Source organism: Hypanus sabinus, chromosome 5, assembly GCF_030144855.1.
Source record: "Hypanus sabinus isolate sHypSab1 chromosome 5, sHypSab1.hap1, whole genome shotgun sequence".
In the NCBI taxonomy this organism is placed as follows: Eukaryota; Metazoa; Chordata; class Chondrichthyes; order Myliobatiformes; family Dasyatidae; genus Hypanus; species Hypanus sabinus.
Window position 1 is genome coordinate 52782571 of NC_082710.1, and position 25534 is coordinate 52808104.

General features: G+C 39.4%; 1 protein-coding gene across 4 annotated transcripts in view; it reads left to right on the forward strand.

Annotated features, from left to right (window-relative positions):
* dock8 (dedicator of cytokinesis 8) overlaps nt 1-25534 on the forward strand; it is a 259562-nt gene that overhangs the window by 120456 nt on the left and 113572 nt on the right. For all 4 annotated transcript variants that reach the window (XM_059969949.1, XM_059969950.1, XM_059969951.1 and 1 more), the window contains exons 6-14: nt 1375-1587; nt 1870-1955; nt 2486-2552; nt 6153-6302; nt 8936-9016; nt 10856-11012; nt 11125-11261; nt 14926-15019; nt 17390-17552. In XM_059969949.1, the coding sequence (XP_059825932.1) occupies nt 1375-1587; nt 1870-1955; nt 2486-2552; nt 6153-6302; nt 8936-9016; nt 10856-11012; nt 11125-11261; nt 14926-15019; nt 17390-17552 (1148 nt within the window). The remainder of the gene's footprint in view (nt 1-1374; nt 1588-1869; nt 1956-2485; nt 2553-6152; nt 6303-8935; nt 9017-10855; nt 11013-11124; nt 11262-14925; nt 15020-17389; nt 17553-25534) is intronic.

Below are 25534 nucleotides of genomic sequence, written 5' to 3' on the forward strand. Positions count from 1 at the left end.
CATGCTGTCAAAAATGATTTTGTTTCTACACCTCTTAAAATGATGGTTAATGAGTACTTGTTGTATACCCAGTCTCTAGATTTATATTGCTAGTGTCTCTTCAGACAATAGGTAGACCAAGCTGTTAATCATAAATGCTTGCAAAGGACCATCAGTGTCTTTTATTCCGTGTGTGTGTGTGTGTGTGTGTGAGAGAGAGAGAGACTGTTTTGAGCTTTTATCCTCTCTCTGCAGTCTGATTAGCACATCAACCAGCAAACCCCATTATGCTTGCATCCTAATGTCAATTTTTTGAAGTTCAAAGTAAATTTATCATCAAAGTACAGATATGTCACTGTATCTTGCAGGCATACTCAGTAAATCCAAGAAACATAGTAGAATCAGTGAAAGACCACACCCAAAAGGACAAACAGGCAGTATGTAACAGAGAACAAACTGCACAATTACAAAAAATATATTAATAGTAAATAAATAAGCAAAAAATATCAAGAACATGAAATGAAGATTCCTTGAAAGTGAGCCCATCAGTTGTGGGAACAGTTCAGTGTTGGGGCAAGTGAAATGAACCCACTGGTTCAAAAGTCTGATGGTTGAGGGGTAATAACTGTTCCTGAACCTGGTTGTGTAGCTCCTGAGGCTCCTGTGCATTCTTCCTGATGGCAGCAGTGAGAAGAGAGCATGGCCTGAGTGGTGGAGTCTTTTTTGATGGATGCTGCTTTCCTGCAACGGTACTCCATGTAGGTATGTTAAATGGTGGAGAGGACTTTACCCATGATGGACTGAGCTATATCCACTACTCTTTATAGGATTTTCTGTTCAAGGGCATTGGTGTTACTATACCAGTCATATACTCTCCATCACACGCCTGTAGAAGTCAGTCAAACTTTAGGTGATATGCTGAATCTTCGCTAACTTCTGAGAAAGTAGAGGCACTGCCGTACTTCCTTCAGAATTGCATTTACATGCTGGGCCTGCGACAGATCCTGGGAAATGTTAACACTGAGGAATTTAAATTTGCTGACCCTCTCCTCCTCTGATCCTCTGATGAGGACTGGTTCATGGACCTCTGGTTTCCTCCTCCTGAAGTCAATAATCATCTCCTTTGTCTTGCTGACATTGAGTAAGGGGCTGTCGCTGTGGGACTACTCAGCCAGATTTTCAATCTCCCTCCTCTATGCTGATTCATCACCACCTTTGATTTGGCCAGTGATAGTGATGTCAGCAAAATTAAATATGGCATTGGAGTGATGGTGTGGTTAACTGGTTTCTGGCATTGAAGTGGAATAAGTATAAACTTATTTTCCAAACATAATGGTTGCATGCAGTATGACTTTGTCCAGCCATATAAATCAGAGATGTCTTTTTTTTTTGCAGGATGATTCAAGGCCTCAGCCAGTTCTGTGTACGGTACCTGAGACAGCGACTCTGACATCGTGTGACTTTGACCTGCGAAGTCTGCAGCCAGATGCCCATTTAGAAAGTATACTTCAGCCCATTACCCCAGAGGAGCTTGATCGACAAAACGAGGAAGCAAGGAGAGCCAACAGACAGGCAGAACTGTTCGCCCTATATCCTCCCCCAGACGAGGTTATAATTCACTTTAATGAAGCAAGATTCAAAAAACTCTACCTTCTTTATGTGATTACGTTGCTCTTTTAAAAGCATGTAGAAAACAAATGATCATCTCAAGAACATATAATTATATTTCAAGAAAACAATCAACATGTTTTTGTCAATATGGGATATAATTGGAATAATTACTAACTGATGCTATTCTTTTAGTAGTATTGAAACTTAGCTGTGTTAGAATAAATGACAATTCATCACTAAATACGTGACAAACTTTAAACTTTTCCCTTCTATTGATAGGAGGATGCCATTGAAATACGTCCAGCTCCTGACTGTCCAAAAGAACATATGGGCTACAGAATCCAAATAAAGTGCCAGATCTTAAAGTAATTTACATATTATTTTAATCATATATCTTTATGTCAAATATAGAGTGACAACATGAGTTAAAAAATACTTTCAAATTCCAGAAATTCCTGACAGTATTTAGACGGAATCTTCATTATTTAACAAAGAATGCATAACTAGTGAATCACTCAGTACCTTAGGGCGCTTAAAATAAATTCAGCATCAGCTGATTGCTCAGCTTCTTCATTGCTGATGTTGTTACATTCATTATTCAGATTTTAATTTGATCACCAAGGTACTTTTCCTTTAAAGATTTTTGTAATGTTCACTGTTGCGTATTTGTTATTTGCATTGAATAAATCATGAATTTTTCCTTTGGTCTAGCAATATTAATAGATGTTAATAGATTCTTTTAAAACAAACGGTGGTGTGTTATTGGTTTAACATTGTCAGATTTTGTCTTAACTGCTCAAAGGAATGCTTCTTAAAAGGAGCTGCTTTGAAACTCTTGATTTTCTTCAAAAGTGATTCCATATTTTCATGCATTTTCTTCTCCATTTCTTTACAGGTTTGAAATTGAAGTAGAGCCATTATTTGCCAGTTTAGCCTTGTATGATCTAAAAGAGAAGAAAAAGGTGATTATATAGATAAATATTGCTCCAAGAAGGAATCTAAGTTATGCAGTCTGAGACATAAGTTGATTTTTCTGATGTTTCCTCAGTTCTCTGTTCACTTCAATGCTTGAGTGAAATTTGAGTATTATATATAGTTTATTCATTACCAACAGTATATTTTAATGTATAAATCCATTTCTTTAAGAAAGGAACTGAACTTGAATGGAAAATTAAATGAAAGTACCAAAAGAACAGAACAAACAGCTCTGAAAGAGCCATGACATGGCACAATATCGTGTGTTTTTTTGTGAACAAACAGTGCATCTCTTAAGTATTTTCATAGTCATTTAATCAACAGCAGATTTTTTTAATATAAGTTTATGTTCGGGTACAGCGATATTCAAGTAAAAATATGAGTTTATTTGATGTCGTACCTTATGTCTTTAGCAATTGATGTGCCTTTGATTTAAATTAACCATGTGAAATAAATTGACCATCTTAATCAGAGTTTTAACAAAGTTACTTCCCCTTAATATTCCCTTTAATATCAATAGTTTGCAAAAGGATATATCTCCTTAGTAGGGGTTAGGTCAAGTTAATTTCAACAATTACAACATAGTCAACAATTACAGATTATCACAGAATACTCTATTTTCAACAATCATTGTGACATACCTCATTCCTTTTAATTGGATACTATTCCTCAATCCCTTTCTGGAATAGAACCATGCCTCCCACTTTTGCTCTTCTGATTTTTTTAATGAATACTGCTTACCTGGTGCTATATTCTCGTGATACTACTGCAAGCAGGATTTTCATTGCACTTCTGCATATGATAATAAACTTGACTTCAACTTTAACTTCTATGGATTTATTTATAATGTCTCTTATGAACTGGCAGCAACACCTCGGTTGAATTACTTCCATGTGATGTTCCAGGTTGCAGACTGTAAACTTGTAGGTAGCGTTCCTTGCATTTGTTGTAAACAGAGTTGTCTTCACAAAAGTAAGTTTCAAAGAGCAAATTAAGGCTGATTTTCCCATTGCTCAATGATGTGAATTTTCCCACCTATAATATCTCACCCTCACTAAGGCTAATAGGAGCTGCAGTACTTTGCCTGGATTGAATGCTCAAGCAGTATGACTAAGCTACCAGAGGAACCTGTAGAAGTTGGTTCAATTACAATATCTAAGTGACATTTAGATGGATTGGAAAAGCTTAAAGGAATATGTGCCAACACAGGCAAATGGGATGAACTCAGGTTAGCAGCCTGGTTGCCGTGGATAAGTTGGGCCGAAGGTCCTGATTCTGTGCTGTACGACTGACGCTATAATTAACTGATCCAAGCAGGCACCGATATGGTTATTGGGACCCTGCACGATGTAAGCCTTCCAAAGACAAATGTTAAGGGCTACCCACAGGTATACGTCAAGCCATGCTTCCACCATCAAAAACGTGGTGATTGAATGGTTGTGAATATCTCCTGAGATTCGTAAACATTCATAAACAATTAAAATACTTTAAAAATTAAATATATAAAATATGAATTATTTAAGAAGAACTTATTTTTGAAGTTCAATATAAGTAAATTAACTCTATGAATTCAAGGGAACATGAATTTGGTAGGGGGTTGGTGGTGAGGCAGATAGTGCTGTTGCCACATTCACCCAGCAAATCTGACCCCAGCTGCTTCCCGTACAAAGCTAGTGCTTTCCCCCTTGACTGGGCTTCCTCTGATTTCCTCCTTCACAGACTGATAGGTGAACAGATTACTGTAAATTACTCCTTAGTATAGGCAAGTGGCAGAAGAATGAGAGGGAAATACTGGTGCAAGGACTACCGAAGCAAAGGGAGAGCAAGTTGCACATCTACAGGGAATTGGACTGTGATTGCTCTGCTGGAAGCTGCCGTGAACAAGATGGCTTGGATGACCTCCCACTGTGTTATAATATTTAAGTACATGCATGCACTGTCACTTCTCTTCACAGATGTTCCTCTCCACTTGAAGTGAACAGAATTGTTAGGGATGCACCATCTAACCCAGTGTAGGTTTACTGGATGGATTGCAGACAATTATCAGTAAGAATCCATCAGGAAATATTAGATATCCATGATTGTGAGCTTCTGATGGTTTCAGACAGAATTAATAGCTGACGTGTCCTTAAGAAACTACCAGCATTTCTCTTTAAAATTTGAGCCAGAATTTGCAACGATACTAATCTGCAAATCAAATAATGAAAAGAGTATGGTGATTTGCACATCAGTTGAATATGCAAATATAGTCATTGATGAGATCACAAATTTATGTATTTGAAAGGGTTGAGCAAGGTCAGAGCCAGCAAGATCCCAGATTCAGATTTATTGATGGTGTTTCAGTTGGGACAGTACCTGAAGTTTTGGGATTGCTGGTTTAGGAGGGAAAACTTCAGTAAAAATTCTGGCTTCTGGTTGCCAAATAATGACAGCTGTCCGTGTGTAAAGGAAAAACTTGAAATTTTACACATTTATTGGAAACTTGGAAGATTTTAGGAATTCTAAAGTCTATTTGCTCGAAGTAGTCTATTCTGAGCCCAGTAGCTGATTTGTATATAGCAAGTGTCCACAGGCAAACGAGATGCAGGAGACACACACAAAATGCTGGAGGAACTCAGCAGGCCAGGCCCTCCAGTCCTGCCAAAGGGTCTCGGCCCGAAATGTTGACTGTACTTTTTTCCCGTAGATGCTGCCTGGCCTGCTGAGTTCCTCCAGCATTTTGTGTGTTGCTTAGATTTTCAGCATCTGCAGATTTCCTCTTGTTTGTGATTTGAGATACATAATTTTCTTCTCAGTGATGCAGGGTTACAGAATCAGGGACCAATGTCGTATAGGACATTATATTCAGCCCATTGTGACTGTGCTTAGAAAGAGTGATAAAATTAATCCCTGTCCCTTTTTTCCAAAGCAACATAATGATTTCCTCTTAATTATTTATCCAGCTCTTTTTTGAATGATGATGTTGAATCTCTTTTCACTACAGGTTAAGATTGCATTTTCCAAATCGTAAAAATATCTTTTGTTTTCTATGGTTCTTTGGCCAATCTATCAACAACACTTAGACAATGGAAAATTGTTGATCAAAACAAAAACTTGCTTCCTCTTTGAAGAATTTTACTGCCTGTAGCAGCATTCTTGGAGCAATGCCTCAGTATGGGAAGTCATGTTAGTTTTAAGATGGTAAAATAGTTGAGACGGACTATGATGCTGTCATGTAGCTGAATATCCTGTAAATGTACCATGCCCAAGCTTGTCTTGCAGGATTGACACTTGGTTAAGAAACTAGAGTCCTCCTTATTTCGATGGAACCAAAAGTGAGCAATATTCAGTGTCCTTGGAAGGAAGAACAAAACAGTGGCAGGGCTCCATTATTATTTCAGCAATCCAATGAAGTTGAAGTAAATGGAATGAACTCAAGCACATTGGTTGAAGTAAGGCCACAAAGGTCCTGTTCCATCATCCATTTAAATCATGGCTGAATTGAGTCTTAACTTCTTGCTAACGTTCAATGTTTTTAGATGTTTCCTCTATGATGTCTAAAGATCCTAATGTATTTCTTGAATAACTAAATATACATTTTATTTCAGATTTCAGAGAACTTTTACTGTGACTTAAACAGTGACCAGATAAAGGCTTTTCTTCGTCCACATACCAATCAAATGGCACCTTCCAGCCTGAGTCGTGCAGCTATTTTCTCCATTACGTATCCTTCTCAAGACATCTACCTGGTCATCAAGGTAAAGTACTTTCACTAATCTTGTGCAACGCAATTGGTTGACTACAAATGGAAAGTAAGCTAGCGATTCCTGCAGCATCCTGTACAAAGTGTAGCAGAGGCCACAATCGTAATAAATGCAACAGCACTGTGGATTTTCACCAAGAGGGAGAGTACAGATACAAGATGTTTAGCTGGATAAGGGTATGCTTTGTGTCAGCTTGTAACTTGTGTGTCTCTCTTCATTGCTGGCACTGAGCAGGAGTTGGGTCTCACGTCACTAATATATAAGGTTTTATAGTAGGGAGTAACCTTAAAAATTAAATTACATAGACCTACTTCATGTGTCGGGAACTAATTGGAAGGTTATCACTTGCAAAGGCCTGTCACAGCCAATATGGACACTATTATTTTCAGTCTATTTTGTATAAATCCTGCAATATGTTAATCCTTCAAACTCTGAAAATGTTTATTTTTAAAATGCAACAAACAGTAGTTGAATAATGGTTTTCTGATACATAACATGAAGTCAATGACATTGTGTAATCGGTAGCAAAGTGGGCATCTCCTTCTTTCACTGGCTTCAGGAATGCTTGTGCCTCATTTGCTGCCTCAGCTTGGTGTGACTCAGAATTAAAGATTCAAGAATAATAGAATACTTAGGGGGACTGATGGGCAGGAAGTGAGTGAGAGGTGCAGGGAAGTAAAACACGGCCAAAACCATTTCACTGTGCCAATGTTAAGGTCCAGTTTAAAATAGAGGCAAATGGTTGAGGTAAAAACCATGTTTAGCTGATCAGGCAGCTTCGAGAGTGGAGTTAGTTCTTTGTGGATGTCAGGATCTATTTTAATTGCAACTACTGGTGTTCGTTCATTTGCCCAGAAGGAAGTGCATAGATGTGCTGACAGTCTGGGACTTAGGGACCACTGATGTCACATCAGCTCCTGCATATTGTTTCAGACTCGATATCAGTCCCTCCCTTACAGTCTGCCTAACCGGATTCCCACAGCAAGAGCAATCATCTCTCTGATACCAGGCACAGAATCTGAATTGTTGTGTATTTTGATGGGGATTCTCAGATTACAAATTAGAAATCACAGAGAATTATTTTAATTGATTTTTTTAATTTGATGATTTTAATTATCTCTATATCCATTTGTGCATGTTTAATTATTCTTCATTGTCAAGTAAAAACCATGTTTTAGCTTTGCCTTCAGTCAAAGGTGTCAGGGACATACTGTGGCTGAGACACCTGCCTTTAGCACCTGTGACTCAGGACTGCTAAGGTTTCACAGCCCTACTCAAGTGTGGGTGCAGTGAAGGTGGGTGAAGTTAACAGGCAGTAGACTGCGGCACTCTATATAATATTGTCCATTGCTTCACTTTATCAGAACACATTGTCCAGTAATGTGCAGTGTAGATAAAGAGTCTAGGCCCAAACAATCAACCACTTTCCTCTGCAGATGTTGCCTGACCTGCTGGGGCTCATTTTGTTTCTGCTCCAGATCCCAGTATCTGCAGTTTCTCTTGTCTCCTTCTTGACTTTATTTTTTTAGATTCTCCTGTCCTTGCGTACCAGCCCTGAGTTTCCACATTCAACACGTCATCCTCCACAACTTCTACCATCTCCAAAGGGATCCTACCAACAAATGTATCTTTCTTCCCACACTCCCCACACTTTCCACCGTGATCGCTCCCTCCGTAATTCCCTTGTCCATTTGTCACTCCCCACTAATCTCCCTCCTGACATTTATTACTGCGGGCAGTCCAAGTGCTAGACCTGCCGATTCTCTTCCTCCCTCAGCTCCATTCAGGACCCCAAATAGTTCTTCCAGGTGAGACCACACTTTACCTGCAAATCTGCTGGGGTTGTCTATTGTATCCGGTGCTCCCAATCCAGCCTCTTTATGTTGCTGAGACCCATCGTAAGCTGGGGGACCACTTTGTTGAGCACCTCCGCTCCATCTGCAAAAAGCAGAACTTCCCGGTTCCCGAATGCTCCCGTTTCTGTTCCGATGTGTTAGTCCATGGTGTCCTTTTGCCAAGGTGAGGCCACACTCAGGGAAGAGGAGCAACAGCTTATATTCCATCTGGGTCGCCTCCAACCTGATGGTACGAATATTGATTTCTCCTTCCGGTTAAAAAATAATTTCCCCTCCCCCTTCGCTCTTCTTGTATCTCCCACTCTGGCCCCTTACCTCTTTTCACCTGCCTATCACCTCCCTCTGGGTCCCTTCCTCCTATGGTCCACTCTCCTCTCCTATCAGACTTCATCCTCTTCAACCCTTCATCTTTCCAACCCAGCTGGCTTCACCTATCACCGTCCAGCTGTCCTCCTTCCCCTCCCCAACCTTTCCATTCTGGCTTCTTCCCCTTCCTTTCTAATCCCGAAGAAGGATGTCGGCATGAATCGCCAATTGTTTATCATTTCCATAGATACAGCCCGACTTGCTGTGTTCCTCCAGCATTTTGTGTGTGCGTTGCTTTACTTTTTTCAAATGCCGGAGGAAAACCATCACGCCAATTAAACAGTATGATAAGTATACTGTTCCAAGGTGGACCCTGCTGTTTATTGTGGAAGTGATTACATTTGTATCGATTCAAACCACTGTGGCATAGGAGTTTCCTTAACAATGTTCCTTTTCTGTTTTTAGATCGAAAAGGTTCTTCAGCAGGGAGACATTGCTGAGTGTGCAGAGCCATATCTTGTAATGAAAGAGAGTGATTCATCAAAGGTACCTGATATTTTCTCAACTTACTGAAAATATTTATTTCATCTCTGCAGTTTTAATTATTGATCTGCTTCCGGTGTCTTGTAGAAGGCTTTTACTTTTTACAGGGAATTCCATCCCAAGAAGGTCTCTACTTTGGAAATTGTTCTGAGGCAGAGGAAGTGAGAATTATCTTGCTCTTACCTTGTGCTTGGGAGGGACCTTGATTCATGTTTCATGCCAAAGGAGGCAGTGGATAAGTGGATCCCTTCTCAATTCCACTTGCCAGGGCTGTCTGTGATTCTGCCAACTATGCGCTTATGCTGCCCTTCGATCACTTTGATCTTCCTCACCAGGAAAATGGAAGGGACTCTTCATTCCCAGATTGAACTGAACTGAGCATTCCTGGACTGTTTTGACGACTTTGCAGTTTGATGTTTTATAAACAGTGTTATTGCTCTTCTTTCACCATTTGCGCTTCAGGGGGTTTGTTGTTTTTTTCTTTGAACGGGTTCCTTTGCTTTCTTTTTTTTTGTAGCTGTCTTTCAGGGTTGTTTTACTGCATACATACTTGGATAATAAATGTTCTTTGAATCTTGAATCTTCCCCCACCCCCATGCAAACCACCGGACTTCTGGTGTGTTATGTCAATTTCATGCCCAGTAAGCACCCAAAGAGAAATAAAGTATGGATATTTGGAATGATGCAGAGCAGTCAAGATGTACCAAGAGACATACAGTACTTGTACGTTACAAAATACTTTGCATGAACCCAGGGTGTCCCAGCTTTATAGTCAACAAAATACAGCAAAGTACATGTGCTATCCTGTTGCAGGGGACTAAGTGGTAAACAGCTTCAGAAGCTGAGTGACCCGCTTATGATGTCATGAGGTCATACAGCACTGAAACAGGCCATTCAGCCCACCAAGTCAATGCTGACCATGACGGCTATTCATGCTAATCCCATTATCCCCGTATCCGTCTACTTCACCATGTTACGTCCGTGGCCCCCTCCTTTTTGAGAATCGCAAGATCACTGTTAAGTCAGTTCAGGAGACCCAGGAAATGAGAGAAAGACATGCAGAATCCACAAAGAGTTTGAAATGTGTCCTGGCCTCCGAAAGGCGGAACCATTGATAACGGCTATTGTCTCTTGGAGACGGAATTGTGTATTGAATACTGTACGATGCATCGAAGCCCCCAGGCAATGAACTGAGGGGGTGTTGGTGGAGGGATTGCATCATCCCAACCTGATTGACATCTGAGACCCTGTGAGTCAGGATAAAAGAGGGTCTGGGGAACAGCCCCTCTCAGACGCACCAGAAGAAACACTAGAACTCCTGTAATAGCGAAAGACGGTGGAACAGCCCACGTGCGTCCTTTTCCATTTGCCTCAGAATCGGTGGGCCTTTACCACGGAAGCACGGCTTTAGCTAACCACAAAGGGGAAACCAGTCCCCCAATGACTCTCGAAAGATTGACATCATAAAAGGAATGGGCAAGTTAAACCTCCATCTTTCTCTCCATCCAAAAAGCTGCAGCTTGAATGAACTTGAATGACTTTTATATTTCCATTAGACAATACATTATCCCCTAGACAATGATAGAGCTATTTCTTATTGATTATTATTATACCCGTGCTTTTAGATTTAGTATTGATGACATATATTATCTGTATGTTTGCATTGATATTATTTTTGTGTATTTTTATCAATAAATACTGTTAAAAATAGTACCATCAGACTTCAACAGACCTCTCTATCTTTGCTGGTAAGTGACCCAGTTACGGGGTTCGTAACAACCATAAAATCATGAATGTAATCTATGTATATTTTAGGCAAATAAAATGTTTTCTTTTCTCCAGAATAAAGATAAAATAGAGAAACTTAAGACTCAAGCCGAGTCCTTTTGCCAGCGGCTGGGAAAGTACCGAATGCCATTTGCTTGGGCCTACGTGAACATTATGAATGTAACATCCTCTCTGACCGACAGAGATGCGTTGGAGGTTGAAAATATCAGTGGTAATATAATAGAAACATGTACTTACTATGGTTGATCATTATTTTAGTTCTTTCTAACTGTACTTCAAAATATAACGAATCGCCTTTATTTTTCTGATGTGCTCTCAAAAAGCTAAAGGCAACAGTGGAGACAAGAAAGTTTACTCACATCAAAGACGACTTTCAGAGAAGTCAGCTCTTTTGGAGGATCAGTGCAGCCTGTCCAACTTCAAAACTGCCACTGTTACCATCAGTAGCTTCTTTAAACAGGTACTTCTCCATCGCGCCTAATTGTGTGATCTTTCACTACTCGGGATCTTTCTAACACTTGAAACAGCATTATTGATGCTGGTGTCTTTGTGTACCATGCACGTCCATGTCATGGTCTCAATTATCATTATTAAGAAGTGATGTACATGACAAGTTCTGCTGTGATTTAGAATGCATCTACCAAAGAGAGGGCAGTGCTTAAAAGCAGTAAGAGTATATTAATCCAATAAATAAGTGAAACAAAACATAAATTATACTGAGGACAGGTGAGGAATGGCTTTTGAGGACTTGAAGACTTTCTCAGCTTTGCCTAAGAGCTTGCTTGCTAATTCACCCGCAAACCAAGTAAAAAGCCTCAGTATGTGGTTATTTTAAGACTTTAGGGATCCAAAATATACAGAGCAGTTTTTGAAATTGTTGCAACAGCATCAAGTATTTGGCATTTTCACCTTGGGAAATGGATTTTGCCTACCTACCCTATCTATGTTATCTATGTCACTCATAGTTTTACATACTTCTATCAGGTCACTCCTCAGCCTCCAGCACGCCAGAGAAAATAATCCAAGTTTGCCCAACCTCACCCATAAGATCATAAGACATAGGAGCAGAATTAGGCCATTCAGCCCATCAAATCTACTCCGCCATTTCATCGTGGTTGATCTCGGATCCCATTCAACCCTATGCACCTGCCTTCTCATAATATCCCTTGATGCCCGACCAATCAGGAAACGATCAACTTTCCACTTTAAATTTACCCACGGACTTGGTCTCAACCAGATGTGGCAGAGCATTCCACAGATTCACCACTCTTTGGCTAAAAAAATTCCCGCCTTACTTCTGTTCTAAAAGGTTACCCCTCAATTTTGAGGCTGTGCCCTCTAGTTCTGGATACCCCCAACAGAGGAAACATCCTCTCCACATCCACCCTATCTAGCCCTTTGAACATTCAGTAGTTTTCAACAAGATCCCCCCCCCTGCATTCTTCTAAATTCCAGTGAGTACAGGCCCAAAGCTCCTCATATGTTAACCTCTTCATTCCCAGAATCATCCTCATGAACCTCCTCTGGACTCTCTCCAATGGCCATACATTCCTTCTGAGATAAGGGGCCCAAAACTGCTGACAATACTCCAAGTATGGCCTGACTAGTGTCTTATAAAACCTCAGCATTATCTCCTTGCTTTTATATTCCTGTGAAATAAATGCCAAAAACTCCTGCTTTGGTGGAATTGTGGATAGTGAGAAAAGCAGTCAAAGGATACAGTAGCATAAAGATCAGTTGGCATCTTTCATGTAGAAATAGCAGGTGAAGTTAAATTTTGACAAGTGTGAGGTGTTTCATTTGGGAAGTCAAATGCAAAAAGAAAGCATACAGTATATGGCAGAACCTTTAGGAGCATTGATGTTCAGAGGGATCTTGGTGTGAAAATCCATTGCTACTTGAAAGTGCAATACAAGTGGAAAGGGTGATTAAAAAAAAGGTCTCAACCCAAAATGTTGAAGGTTTATTTCCCACCATAGATGCTACCTGACCTGCTGATATCCTGTAGTATGTTTGCCTTCTTTGGACAGAACATTGATTTCAGCAGGTCAGGCAGCATCCTAAGGAGGGAAACAAACATTGACAACACATTACAGGCAAGTGATTGGGGTTCATTTCCCATCACTGGGTGAGGAGTTCTTACATCCTTCCCATAACTGCATAGGTTTCCTCCGGGTGCTCTGGTTTCCTCCTATTTTCCAAAGGGGAATGAGTTATGAAGGGTTAGTCATTTGTGGGCAAGCTATGTTGGTGCTGGGAGCACGGCCACACTTGCAGGCTGCCCCCAGCACATCCCTGACTCTGTTGGTCGTTGATGCCAACAACACATTTCTCGGTACGTTTCAAAGTACATGTGACAAATAAAACTTATTTTAAAAAAAGGGTGGAAAATGTAAAATAGTAGAGGACAAAGATTCAAGCTAAGAGGGGAACAGTTGAAAGGAGATAGGCAGGGCAAATTTTTATAAGTTATGTGCCTGGAACATGTTGCCTGTGAACATGGGAGAAGCAAAGATCAGGGAAACATTTGAGAGGCATTTAGAGATAGGAAATAGATGTCCGGAGATTGGATTGTTAAGATTGACGTCATGGTTGGTGTGGATGTAGTCGGCTGAGTATAATGACCGTTCCTCTGCCATACTGATCTATGTTTTTTCAATCTTTAAACTATGGAGTAAATTTACATCAGAATACTTTAAAATGTCTTGTTCACACAAGTCACTTTACTTAATTGTTTCTGTCTGTGAATCGGGATAACCCAATTATTTTTCCTTCACTTGGAACAATTGTCGGGGTATCTCCCCAATTACTGACTGACAGACAGACAGACAGACAGACTTTATTGATCCTGAGGGAAACTGGGTTTCGTTACAGTCGCACCAACCAAGAATAGTGTAGAAATACAGCAATATAAAACCATAAATAATTAAATAATAATAAGTAATTTATGCCAAGTGGAAATTAGTCCAAGACCAGTCTATTGGCTCAGGGTGTCTGACACTCCGAGAGAAGAGTTGTAAAGTTTGATGGCCACAGGCAGGAATGACTTCCTATGATGCTCAGTGTTACATCTCAGTGGAATGAGTCTCTGGCTGAATGAACTCCTGTGCCTAACCAGTACATTATGGAGTGGATGGGAGACATTGTCCAAGATGGCATGCAACTTGGACAGCATCCTCTTTTCAGACACCACCGTCAGAAAGTCCAGATGCACCCCCACAACATCACTGGCCTAATGAATGAGTTTGTTGATTCTGTTGGTGTCTGCTACCCTCAGCCTGCTGCCCCAGCACACAACAGCAAATGTGATAGCACTGGCCACCACAGACTCATAGAACATACTCAGCATCGTCCAGCAGATGTTAAAGGTCCTCAGTCTCCTCAGGAAATAGAGATGGCTCTGACCCTTCTTGTAGACAGCCTCAGTGTTCTTTGACCAGTCCAGTTTATTGTCAATTCGTGTCCCCAGGTATTTGTAATCCTCCACCATGTCCACACTGACCCTGACCATGTTCACACTGATTAGTTAAGAATTAACTATCAGACATATAAAAATGAGACCAATGAAGCAAGGTTGAAGTTATTCCTTTGCAAATAATAAAGCAAACAATATTTACAATACTACAGCTTGATAGCAGTATTTTCGTTTAACTAGTTGTTAAAGTATCAGGTCTTTTACAGGCCTTCTGTTCTTTTTTCCAAAGGATAGGTGGGAGAATCTCGGTGAGAATCTCCTTTTTGAAATTGAGTGTCTTCAGCATTATGAGAGTTTCCTGGACTTCTCAATTTCGCATGCTCTTACAATGTGGCATGAAAAGCAAGGCATTTAAAAGTGGAATGTGTATCTTGAAAATTACTTAGTACACCCATCGGTAAAAGCTTAAACATTTCTTTTTCAACTTTGAAGGATGAAATTACTCTCCTTGCATTATGTTTCTAAATGTTATCAGTCAGATCTCTGCATCTTCTTCCTCGTTTGTTTACTCATGCAAAGCAAACTCGGGAAATACAGAAGGTTGACCTACAAAAACAACTAAGTCACTATTTTTATTACATTTTTCAGTTTTTGCTCCACCAAATGTAAATCCATAAGTGTTGAATTTTTTGTGTTGTGTTATTTATAGGAAGGCGACAAGCTGAGTGATGAAGATTTGCTCAAGTTTTTGGCTGAAATAAAAAGATCGAGTGCACCGCTGAGAAGATTGCGGTCAATACCAGGTAGCAGTTCAAATTCATTTGACCTGTAGTTGTCCTCAGAGCTGGTTTGAAGCTGACTCTTAAAATATACAAAAATAGAGGAATTGAGCTGACAGTTATCAAATTTATTTGGATTGGTTCCTTGTATAAATTAATTTGATTAAATCCTGTCCAGTCCTTGCTACGTAAAATCAATAAAGAAGTAAAATCTTCTCTGCCACTTTTATTGTATCCTGAGGTCTAGATTATTTGATAGGTAGCTCTCTGTAGTGGGAAGGCACATGAATGGGTTGAGTTGTTCTTTGGTCTCGACAAACCATTTGCAAATATGTCACCAAATGAGGAGACGCGGTCAGTGCACAGTTCCTTTGTGGCGTGTCCCCTGTATGCTTGGCTTTTAAATACTTAACAATCGGCCGATTGGTCATCATTATGGAACCTCAATTGTGACGTAGAGAGGGAGGCCTCATCACTGATTGGACAGCTCCATGCATTATGGTCTGAAATTTTGCCCGCATTGGCTAATAAATAGGATCGAGGTTCACATGTCTGTTTACAGAATTGTTTGAGGAAAACCATGCTTCTGGGAATTCTCTCGCATGCCATATGTTTGCTTGCGCCATAACTTTCACTGATGCCCGGTTGAATTTTGTGCCCCTCATGGGTAGAGACCAGGGAGAGTTGGTCACGCCATTTTACAGACAGTTGATGTTCATATATCCTTGTAGATAGTTTTCTCCCAGTTTGGTTGACATCTATTTAGAACGGATATCTACAGAATTATGCTCAATGTCTGGATGTTGCAAAATCCCAGATAATGATCTGTGGCACTCAGTAATCCAATGTGAGGAGAGACATTAGCCATTTACAACATAGTTCAGCATTCATTCCTACAGTGTCTGTTGGGAAACGTTTGTTGCCTCACCAGACACTTTAAACAAAAAGATCAGAAGGTTCAAGGGTGATACAGAAGGCAGTGATGCAGAGGTAAAAGCTATTATGAAGGATGTGGAGTTCTCTGATTTAACTTCTGTTTGAACATGTCAGAGTTGGACAGAGCATGGCTCAACCCAAGGAGTGAGGCAGAACCAGTGAAAAGAGAGCAAAAGCTGCAGTATAGATGGGACATGACGTTTTCTTCCTTTCTGAAGTTAGCTTGGAGAATTCTCAAACTTAACCAAGATCCATTGTCTTAAAATTCGTACCTGTTAGGATGGATCAGAGCAAGTCAGATTTTTAGAACAAGCTGGGGCGTGAGGGAAGACTGCAGAAGAAGATGATCTAGTTTATTCTGTTGATCAGAAAGAAACGAAAGGGAGAGAGCACTGCGGACACAAATGGAGTCAATTGTTTTTAATTTGGACTACCTTACTTCTGTGAAAAGGTCAAAAGCCAGACTGAAGGAAGTTGAGTGCATTCTGCTGAAGGAATGAGGTTGGGCTGGAATCAAAAACAGGTTAATGTTGAAGAGAAAAGTGAGGGAATCAGCAGTCAGAGATCTGAGATGTGTGGAGTATGGACAGCCATGAGCTGCCTTCTAGTGCTTCCTTCATGCCTAATGACTGAAAACTGAGATTCAACAATTCAGCTCACCAGTTATTATTCCCAACGTAGAGTGCAATGCTAAAAGCTGCCTGCGGAATACCATGATTCAGGTCCAAGCCTTCGATAACACCATTAGATTATTAATTGCAATTGCATGTTCAGTTGGCTCATTTAAGGCAACACTTTAAATGTCATAATAGTAATAACAGGAACCAGTTCACCCCTTGCTCTTTGCCAATATTCTCCAATGATAGTTATAGCATATAGATGATGAATTCAGCTCTGAAAATTGGTATGGAGAGCTAAATACATGTTCTTATACAACTGATATAATCATATAACAGCTACAGAATGTAAATGTGAAATTAAAGCAATATTATATTATCATCATCATTACGATACCTTAATGTTTAGGCTTACAAAGACTGAGTTCAGTTAATTGCTTTTCACATTGATATAGTTGGTACCATTATAAACTGCATCACGCCTAAAGGCTGGGAGAATAAAAGTCTGTGCTGAAATTTCAGTGCAGCACTGAAGCATTACTGCGTTGTTCAAGGTCTTTTCTTCTAGATGCAAGTTTAAGCAAGGGCTTGTCCATTCAGCTTGTCCATTGCGTGCTGACCGTGCAGCAGGGAAAATACACTTATTGGTTGATATAGCTAACCTTCCATCCTCGATCAATTATTTAAAAAATGGAACAACTAAACAACAAGCTGCTCATAGGATAATTTTGTTGCCAAAATAATGGATGGGGAAGTGATTGGAGATATTTCTGCGCGATGTCAGGGAGTGTTTTAGATTTTAGAGTACTTCTGTTCAAGGACGTGTTTGCTGATGTTTCAGGTCAAATAAAAATCGAGATCTTGCCTGTTGGAGAGAGTCCTGCATACTGCATTACTCCTGAGCTGTTGCCAGTGAAACCACATCCCGAAAACCGTGGTCGACCAATCAAAGAAATTCTGGAATTCCCTTCTCAAGAAGTATATGTTCCACATACCACATACCGGTAGGAGACCAGTGTGAAATGCCTGTGTAAAAATGCAAATTAGCAGACCTCTTGCATAAATATTGTGATTTTCAAGTTACTTTCAAAAGCATTCTTATCATAATTTTCTTTCACTCATTCCTGCTTTTCCTTATGTCTCTGAGGATGAAAGTATTGCTGTGAGAACCCAGTTGATTCTAAGCTACTAATTCAATCACTAGAGAGCAGAGTTATCGAGAAACGGTGTCAGGAAACATCACTGTGTCTCACACAAATCAACAAATTCAAGTACCCTTAAATATGAAAATAGGAAAAAATACTTTGGCTCTGGCGGAATACTTTATCTTACTCTTCTTCCCTGTTCAGATATATTTGGTATTTGCGCACCGAAAGCCCGATCCAGAGGAGAGTTTGTATTCTTTTGTAGAATTTCGATGCATAATTTTATGGCTGCAACAAGACATTTAGAAAGCATAAAGTGAACTGGAGGAAGCTTTAAATGAGAAAAGTGATTCATATCAACAATTTGTGCTACTGAGTGAACCTGACCAGAATGAAATATCTCTTTGTTGCTCTTGTTTAGCCACACTAATGAAAACTATCAGTTTTATACAGAGGAATAAATAATGGCTTTAGATACTTATGCTTCATTTATATTCATTATAACAGTAAATTGATTTGTTTTTTAATGCAGGCTATTATTTTCAGAGTTATTATTGTGTATTTTATGGTTATAATGGTGAGCATTTCAATAAGCTCATTTTTTTTCTGGGTGACCATGCATCTAATTTTTTCTTAGGCTGTCCTTTGGGATTGAGAATGACTTACTTTTTCTCCTGAGATTCCTGAGATGGTCTGAGGAGGCCAGTGGGATGCCTGTGCTCTGCCACAGGTGTGGCATGAAGTGTTTGATGGGCAATCTGACCCGTGGTTTGGGATTGACGTGTTACAGCTGGGCTTCTGTTTGCTGTTGATTAAAGGACTCAATGTACTTAATGTTATCCCAGATAGTCTTCCTTTTAAAGTGCTCAACGGACAATGATTCCCACAAGTTAGTGGGCTTGCTAAGATTTGAGTTTTTTCCCCGTACATTCGTAAATCACTTCTTGTGACAGTACTGGGATCAGATCTTCATTTTAAGAGGTGTAATCCCAGTTAATGTTGTATGTCCATTGGGGCTCTAATTAGAGCGTTAGTGCTGAGGATTTTGGCCTGGAAGAGGATGCTAATGTCTTTGCTTTTTAACAAATGCAGTAGATAGGGAGAATTTTGAAGAAATATTGATTTGAATGGTAGTCCATATCTCAGAGGGATAGCAAGGGCAGAAAAAAATCATAGACATTGTGCACAGTCTGAGGGCTTGATCTTCACCTTTTCCTCAGATGAAGATGAAGTTGAATTTATTAATATCTGTCTTCAAGCCAGGGATAGGAGTTTGTATCAAATGAATAATTGAGAGAATAATTGAAACAAACTGGCTTCTCTATAACGAACACAATTTATTTTCTACTTGAAGGTCAATTTACACCTTTTTTTAACAGTAGCAGCTACTAGAACTGATGAATCTGGTGAAAGATCACTAAACTAAACATTGTTTTCAGTTAATGATTATCTATTTCTCAATACAACATTTTAGTCTCTGAGATCTGACACCAGAGTTACTGCTGCCAATACTAATTACACTTAATATGTCTATATACTATTTGTATATCCATCAGTTAAAAAGAAGGATCTAAAAATAGTATCTAAACATTTTAAAAGCAAACTAATATAATATAACAACCATAAGCAAGACAATTTTATGGAATTGTTGTCTTGTTTAACTTCTGCATTTCATAGGAAGACAAGTAATGTCAAAAAAAAATGCCAAAAGCAATCTCTGCAAAAAGCAATTCTCATTCACTGGAAAAGGATAAAGAAGGAACATTTTTCAAAATATTTTAATGTACTGATGGACTCAATAGTAGAAAGCAGGTGATAGTGAAGGGATGTATCTCAACCTGGAGACCTGTGTTTAGTGGTATGCCAGAGGGGTAGGTGCTGAGATCGTTATTGTTTGGAATTTTAAAAGTTTTGGATTGGCTTGTTTGTGGATGACGCTAAAATAGGTGATATTGTAGATAGTTCAGAAGTTACGAAAAACTGCTGAGCGATTTTGATCAGCCAAGTGTGTCGGATGAGTACTGGTAAGTGGCTTGTAATCCAGATAAATACGAGGTATTGTATATTGGGAGATCAAACCAGGGCGGGACCTACATAGTGAATGTAGGGCTCTGGGGAATGTTATGGAAGGGAGAGCTCCAGGAATACAAGTGCATTGTTTGCTTAAACCAGCTTCACAGGTGAAGAAGGAAAATGCTCTAACTCCAAATACCCAACTTTTGCTTTCACTTTCAATGTTTTTGTTTATTTTATTGTCTTTTATTCTCCTCGTGAAGTACAAAGTTTGAGCATTATCTCCTTGCAGTGGTATAACTAAAGGACAGCAGTCCTTTCCCTTCAGTTTCTAAACAGCCACTTGTGAAATTCCAACTGTGTGCACAGCCAGTTCAGTCACAAACAGCACCACTGCACAATGCAATCAGATGTGTACTGGATAAACAGCCCCACACACACACACTTCTTTTGGAGTCAATGACTGAATTCTGGAGCAAGAACCAACCCGTAATTATTTTCTCTCTCTCTCTCTCTCTCTCTCTCTCTCTCTCTCTCTCTCTCTCTCTCTCTCTCTCTCTCTCTCTCTCTCTCTCCTTCCTCTCTCTCTCTCTCTCTCCTTCCTCTCTCTCTCTCTCTCCTTCCTCTCTCTCTCTCTCTCTCCTTCCTCTCTCTCTCTCTCTCTCTCCTTCCTCTCTCGCTCTCTCTCTCTCCTTCCTCTCTCTCTCTCCTTCCTCTCTCTCTCTCCTTCCTCTCTCTCTCTCTCTCTCCTTCCTCTCTCTCTCTCTCCTTCCTCTCTCTCTCTCTCTCCTTCCTCTCTCTCTCTCTCTCTCTCCTTCCTCTCTCTCTCTCTCCTTCTCTCTCTCTCTCTCCTTCCTCTCTCTCTCTCTCCTTCCTCTCTCTCTCTCTCTCCTTCCTCTCTCTCTCTCTCCTTCCTCTCTCTCTCTCTCTCCTTCCTCTCTCTCTCTCTCTCTCCTTCCTCTCTCTCTCTCTCTCTCTCTCCTTCCTCTCTCATTGAAATCAATTGTAGCATCTGCTGGTTACTAAGATAAAGCTCCATCCAACACAAATCAAAGAAAGGCTTGCATTTTTATGGCACTTTTTATGACTTCATTACGGTCCATGACACTGTGCTTTTGAATTACATTCGCTGCTACAATGGAAATTATAATCATTGAAACTACAGGACTGCACGGAGCAGAACCATACAATCAATGCATATGTTCTTCATAATTAACAGCATTGTACCTGAATGTTGATCAGGACAGTTTATATTTCTGTGAAGGTCATTGTCTCGATCACTGGTGGAAAATGGAAGTGTTTTACAGGGGCTCTGGGCTGATGAAGTACCTTCTGACAAAATTTGACTGATTTGCATGCTGTAGCTGTAATCTTCATTGCCTTGTCTAAATGTGTACTTGATGTGTCTTGTCTTTTTCTTCCAGTTCTGTGATTCAATTCTCAAAGCATATTCGACCTAATAAGTAATTTGATAGAAGTTTTCTAAGTCCAACCAGAATTCGTCTGATAGGAATAAAACAGCACATTTAGAATAAAATATCATATGCAAACATATAGCCTTTATTGAAATGTCGTCGTTTAGTGCTGCAATCCTGCCACAATTGCAGGATTATGAATGCTAAAACCTAGGCTGGTGCTCCAGTCCCTTTCTAAGTGGATTCCACACTGTCAGCAATTGCCTTTCATTGACACTGCTCCTTCCTCGCTCATGTAGATGGGAAAGATCCTGTTCCATTGTGTTGAACAACTGGGGAATCATTCCTGCTACCCTGACAATCAAAATCACTAACAAGGAGAGTACCTGTTCATTGTCACTTTGCTGTTTGTGGAAATCTACTTGTGCATACATTGGCTCTGATATTTCCCATATTACAGCAGTGACAAAACTTCAGAAGTACTCCCTTGCCGTTGCCGAAGAAGCTGGAGTAGGCGATTTGGCACCTTGAGCCTGGTCTATCATTAACTAAAATCATGGCTGATTTGAACTTGTCCTCAGGTACACCTTTCTGCACTGATCTTATATAACCCCACATGGTCCAGAAGTCTTATCTATTTCAACATTAAATACATTCAGTGATTTTAAATCCTATGATATTCATTGATGGAAGAATTTCTAAGATTCATAACGTTCACTAAAAAGAAATTCTACCTCATCTACCTTAAATGGGCAGTCTTCTATTCTGAAACTACCACACAAAACCCACACCCAGGTTTTAGCTGTCTTTATTCAGCCAACAAGCTCTCAGTATCCCTCAGAATACAATATTTTAGTAAGATCTTCTAAATTCCAGTGAGTATAGGCCCATTTTGCTCAACCTTTGCTTCATTTTCAAAATCATCCTAAATAAATTCTCTCTGAAATATCTTCAATAGAAAACCCTACCCACCTTCTTGCATCCTCAACCCCCACCACTACCACTCAATAGTACAGATCTGGCATAGCGAAGACCCAGTGAGGGTTTACTCATCTACTCATTTACTCATCTACTCATCTACTTGGAGGCAAGCACTTAACTTCCCTTCCTAATTGCTTGGTGTACTTGTACACTATTTCTGTATTTCCTGTAGGAGGACACCCATATCCTTCTGCACAGCAGCATTCTTCTAGTTTTCTAAATTTGTACAATATTTAGCTTTTCTATGCTTTTTACCAAAGAGACAAACTCACTCCTTCCCACATAAATCTATGTCTGCCAATTTGTTGAACCCTTGTTTATTTATATGGAGATACTGTATGGATGGCTCTTCCAGCCCAACAACCTCACCAACCAGCAACCCTCCTATTTAACCCTAGCATAATTATGACAATTTGCAATGACTAATTAACCTACGTCATTGGACTGTGGGTGGAAACCAGAGCACTTAGTGAAAACCCATGTGTATAAGAGGAGAATGTACAAACTCCTTACAAATGGCACGAATTGAACTCCAGACTCTGATGCCCCAAGCTCTAGTACACTAACCGCAAGGCTACCATGGCACCCATTTGACTGTCTGTATTCCTTTGCCAATATTTTATGCCTTCTTAATTTACTTTCCCATCTACTTGCCCTTGTAAGCAAATATGCCAACAATATCCTGTGCCCCTTCATTTAAGTAATTAATATGGTATGGAAAGAGTCAAAGTCCCAGCAGTAATCTCAATCAGAAAATAGCCCATTTAGCCCAGTTTTCTCATTCATCAAACTTTTCTTTTTGATAATGTTTCCCTTTAATGTCACAAGTTCTTTGGATTTCCTGAGCTCATGAAATGCAAGAGCAAGTTATAGAAGATAATTCTTCAAAGAATGGTTCTGTGGACATCAAGAGCTAAGAATTTATATCATAGATAATTAGTTTATTACATTCATTAATAATGAAGAATATCAGAAGCAAATGATGTCAGAAACAATAACACTGATTTATGAGAGCCCAAGTTACTTCCAAGTTACTTTAGATGGAGTTATATAACTTTTCATAAGGTATAGGAGAATGTTTAAAAAAAAATTCCCTCTAACTGCTCATTAATAATCCACTGATTCACAGGCAAATAACAATTTGTAAAATAAGAATTGCTAAATTCTTAATGTGAGGGTCCACAAATCCAGTTTTATAATCCAAGCACATTTGATCAAAGTTCACAGTACCATTAAATCGTTGTTGAATCACAGCTCAACCAGATTCTGTTTGAGAAAGCAGGAGAGAGTAATTACATTAGCTGAAACAGGATATGGCTGGATAATAGTTCGGAGCAACTCTTTGAAGATCTTGCTCATTAATGTGGACTTTGAAGAAAATTAGAATAATGTGCATATTGACATTGAAATCTGCTTCACCTGTATTTGAGAGTTGCAAAGCATAATGAAGCTTGGACAAGGTACTCAGAACTGCTTTAACAGCTTTAAAAAATAATTTTGTTCAGACTGACCTGCAGCCGTTTAAGGTGCTGCTGAGAGTTGGCTCAGAGGAAGGATTTCTTCACCACAACAAATGATGTTATTAAAAGCAAATACTTTCAAGTAAATGTCTAAAGCTAATTGGTTTGGAATTTTTAAAAGCTATTGTTCCAAAGACAATACATGATGGATTCAAGAGTGAATTGTGAAGTCCACAAAGTGAGTTGTTTTTTAAATACTGTGTATCTTCAGGTGTCCATTCTGTTTATTAACGATAAACTGGACTAGGCCAAAGCATTTTCAGTATTAAAATCAACAAAGCAAACTTGAATCAAGGCTTGACTCAACAGTAATTTTGCTCTTAATGACAACGTTTTGCATATTTATCTAACTTCAAAATAATGAGGTTTAACACTTTCAGACCAATGCATTTATAAGTGTAATATTTCAGTGATTTGTTAGCAATCCTTCAATCAGAACCAGCTGTAAAAATTCCATAAGTATGGGTCATCCAGCAGGCTGATGCTGTAAATCGTCTCAGTAGATGGCAGTGCACATTCCTTATAGATGCCGTCTTTTTTGAATTAATGAGATACAAATCAATTTCCAAGTTAATGTAAATGCAAAATGCCGGAGGAACTCAGCAGATCAGGTGACATCTATGGAAAAAATCCAATCCAAGCTAACGTATGGTCTTGAGTTTTACTTTTAAAACTAATCTCGAAAATGTGCTATCATACCCATAAAAGACACATCAGGTCGTTTTGATAATGTTTCATTATCACTTTAAAAGACGTTGTTCCCACAAATTTTGTAAAAAATTTAAATCTTTTTTTTTGGGAATGAGACATGACCAGCAAGGTCAGATCTGTTAGCTAACCCTAATTTCCCTTGAACTGGGTGGCTTGCAAAATCATTGCAGAGGGGGTATAAAGGTCAACCATCCTGGTGAGTCCAGAGCCATGTGTCAACTAAATTCTGGAAGGTTTATCTTCCCTAAACACTAGCAAATAGAAGAGGAATATTGAGCCCCTCACGCCTGCTCTGCTGTTCTGTATGATGGCTGATTGACCTCAGGGTTCAATTTCTTCTTCATGCCAGATCTTGCCAAAGTCCTGCTGAAGGGTCACAGCCTGAAACATCAATTACTTTTTTCCATAGATACTGTACTGCCTGGCCTGCTGAGTTCCTCCGACGTTTTGCGTGTGCTGCTGGGATTTCCGGCATCTGCAGATTTTCTCTTGTTTCTGCCAGATCACGTGGTTCACAGTCTCCCAATCTTTTACGCCACTTTAAATTTTTCTAATGATTTTGCTTCCACAGCGCCTCCAGAGAGTTATCACCGTTAAAGAGTTGATTTGTTTGAGGAGCACATTTTTGTTTCTTTTTGACTTCTGTCTTCAATTCTTGCCATGGAATAATTAGTAACCGTATTAAAAATACTGAAATTTATTACTATAAATATATAAAAATAAAATAACCAGAATTTATTGCTCAATTTATTGTAATATTGGTTTAAAACACATCTGATTGCTTTCCCTTCTCTCTGATATTTATTATTTTAAGTTAGTACGGTACTTTAGTGGGATTATTTGATGTTGACGTATTGTAATCACAGTCACGATGCACAAGTATCCAGTAATTTTTAGTCAGAATTCTCAGACCTTATTCTTCATTTGTTGAATCTAATGGTTCTGGTCATTGTTCTGCATTTGCTGAGCCTTCTTCAGCACCAATATTTCATTAACAAGATGGTTTTGGAGCTCTAGTACAGATCAAGAAGAGAAATTTGTGTATTTAAGCAACTTCTACTACGCTGCACTATTCACACTGGCAATGTCCTGCAAGTCCAGAAGAAACTCACCTTTCCAAGATTAGTTCATTGTAATCAGTTTAAAACCCAGAGCTTACTGTCACCATGACAAAAGAGTATAGGGAATGCAAATCCCCCTG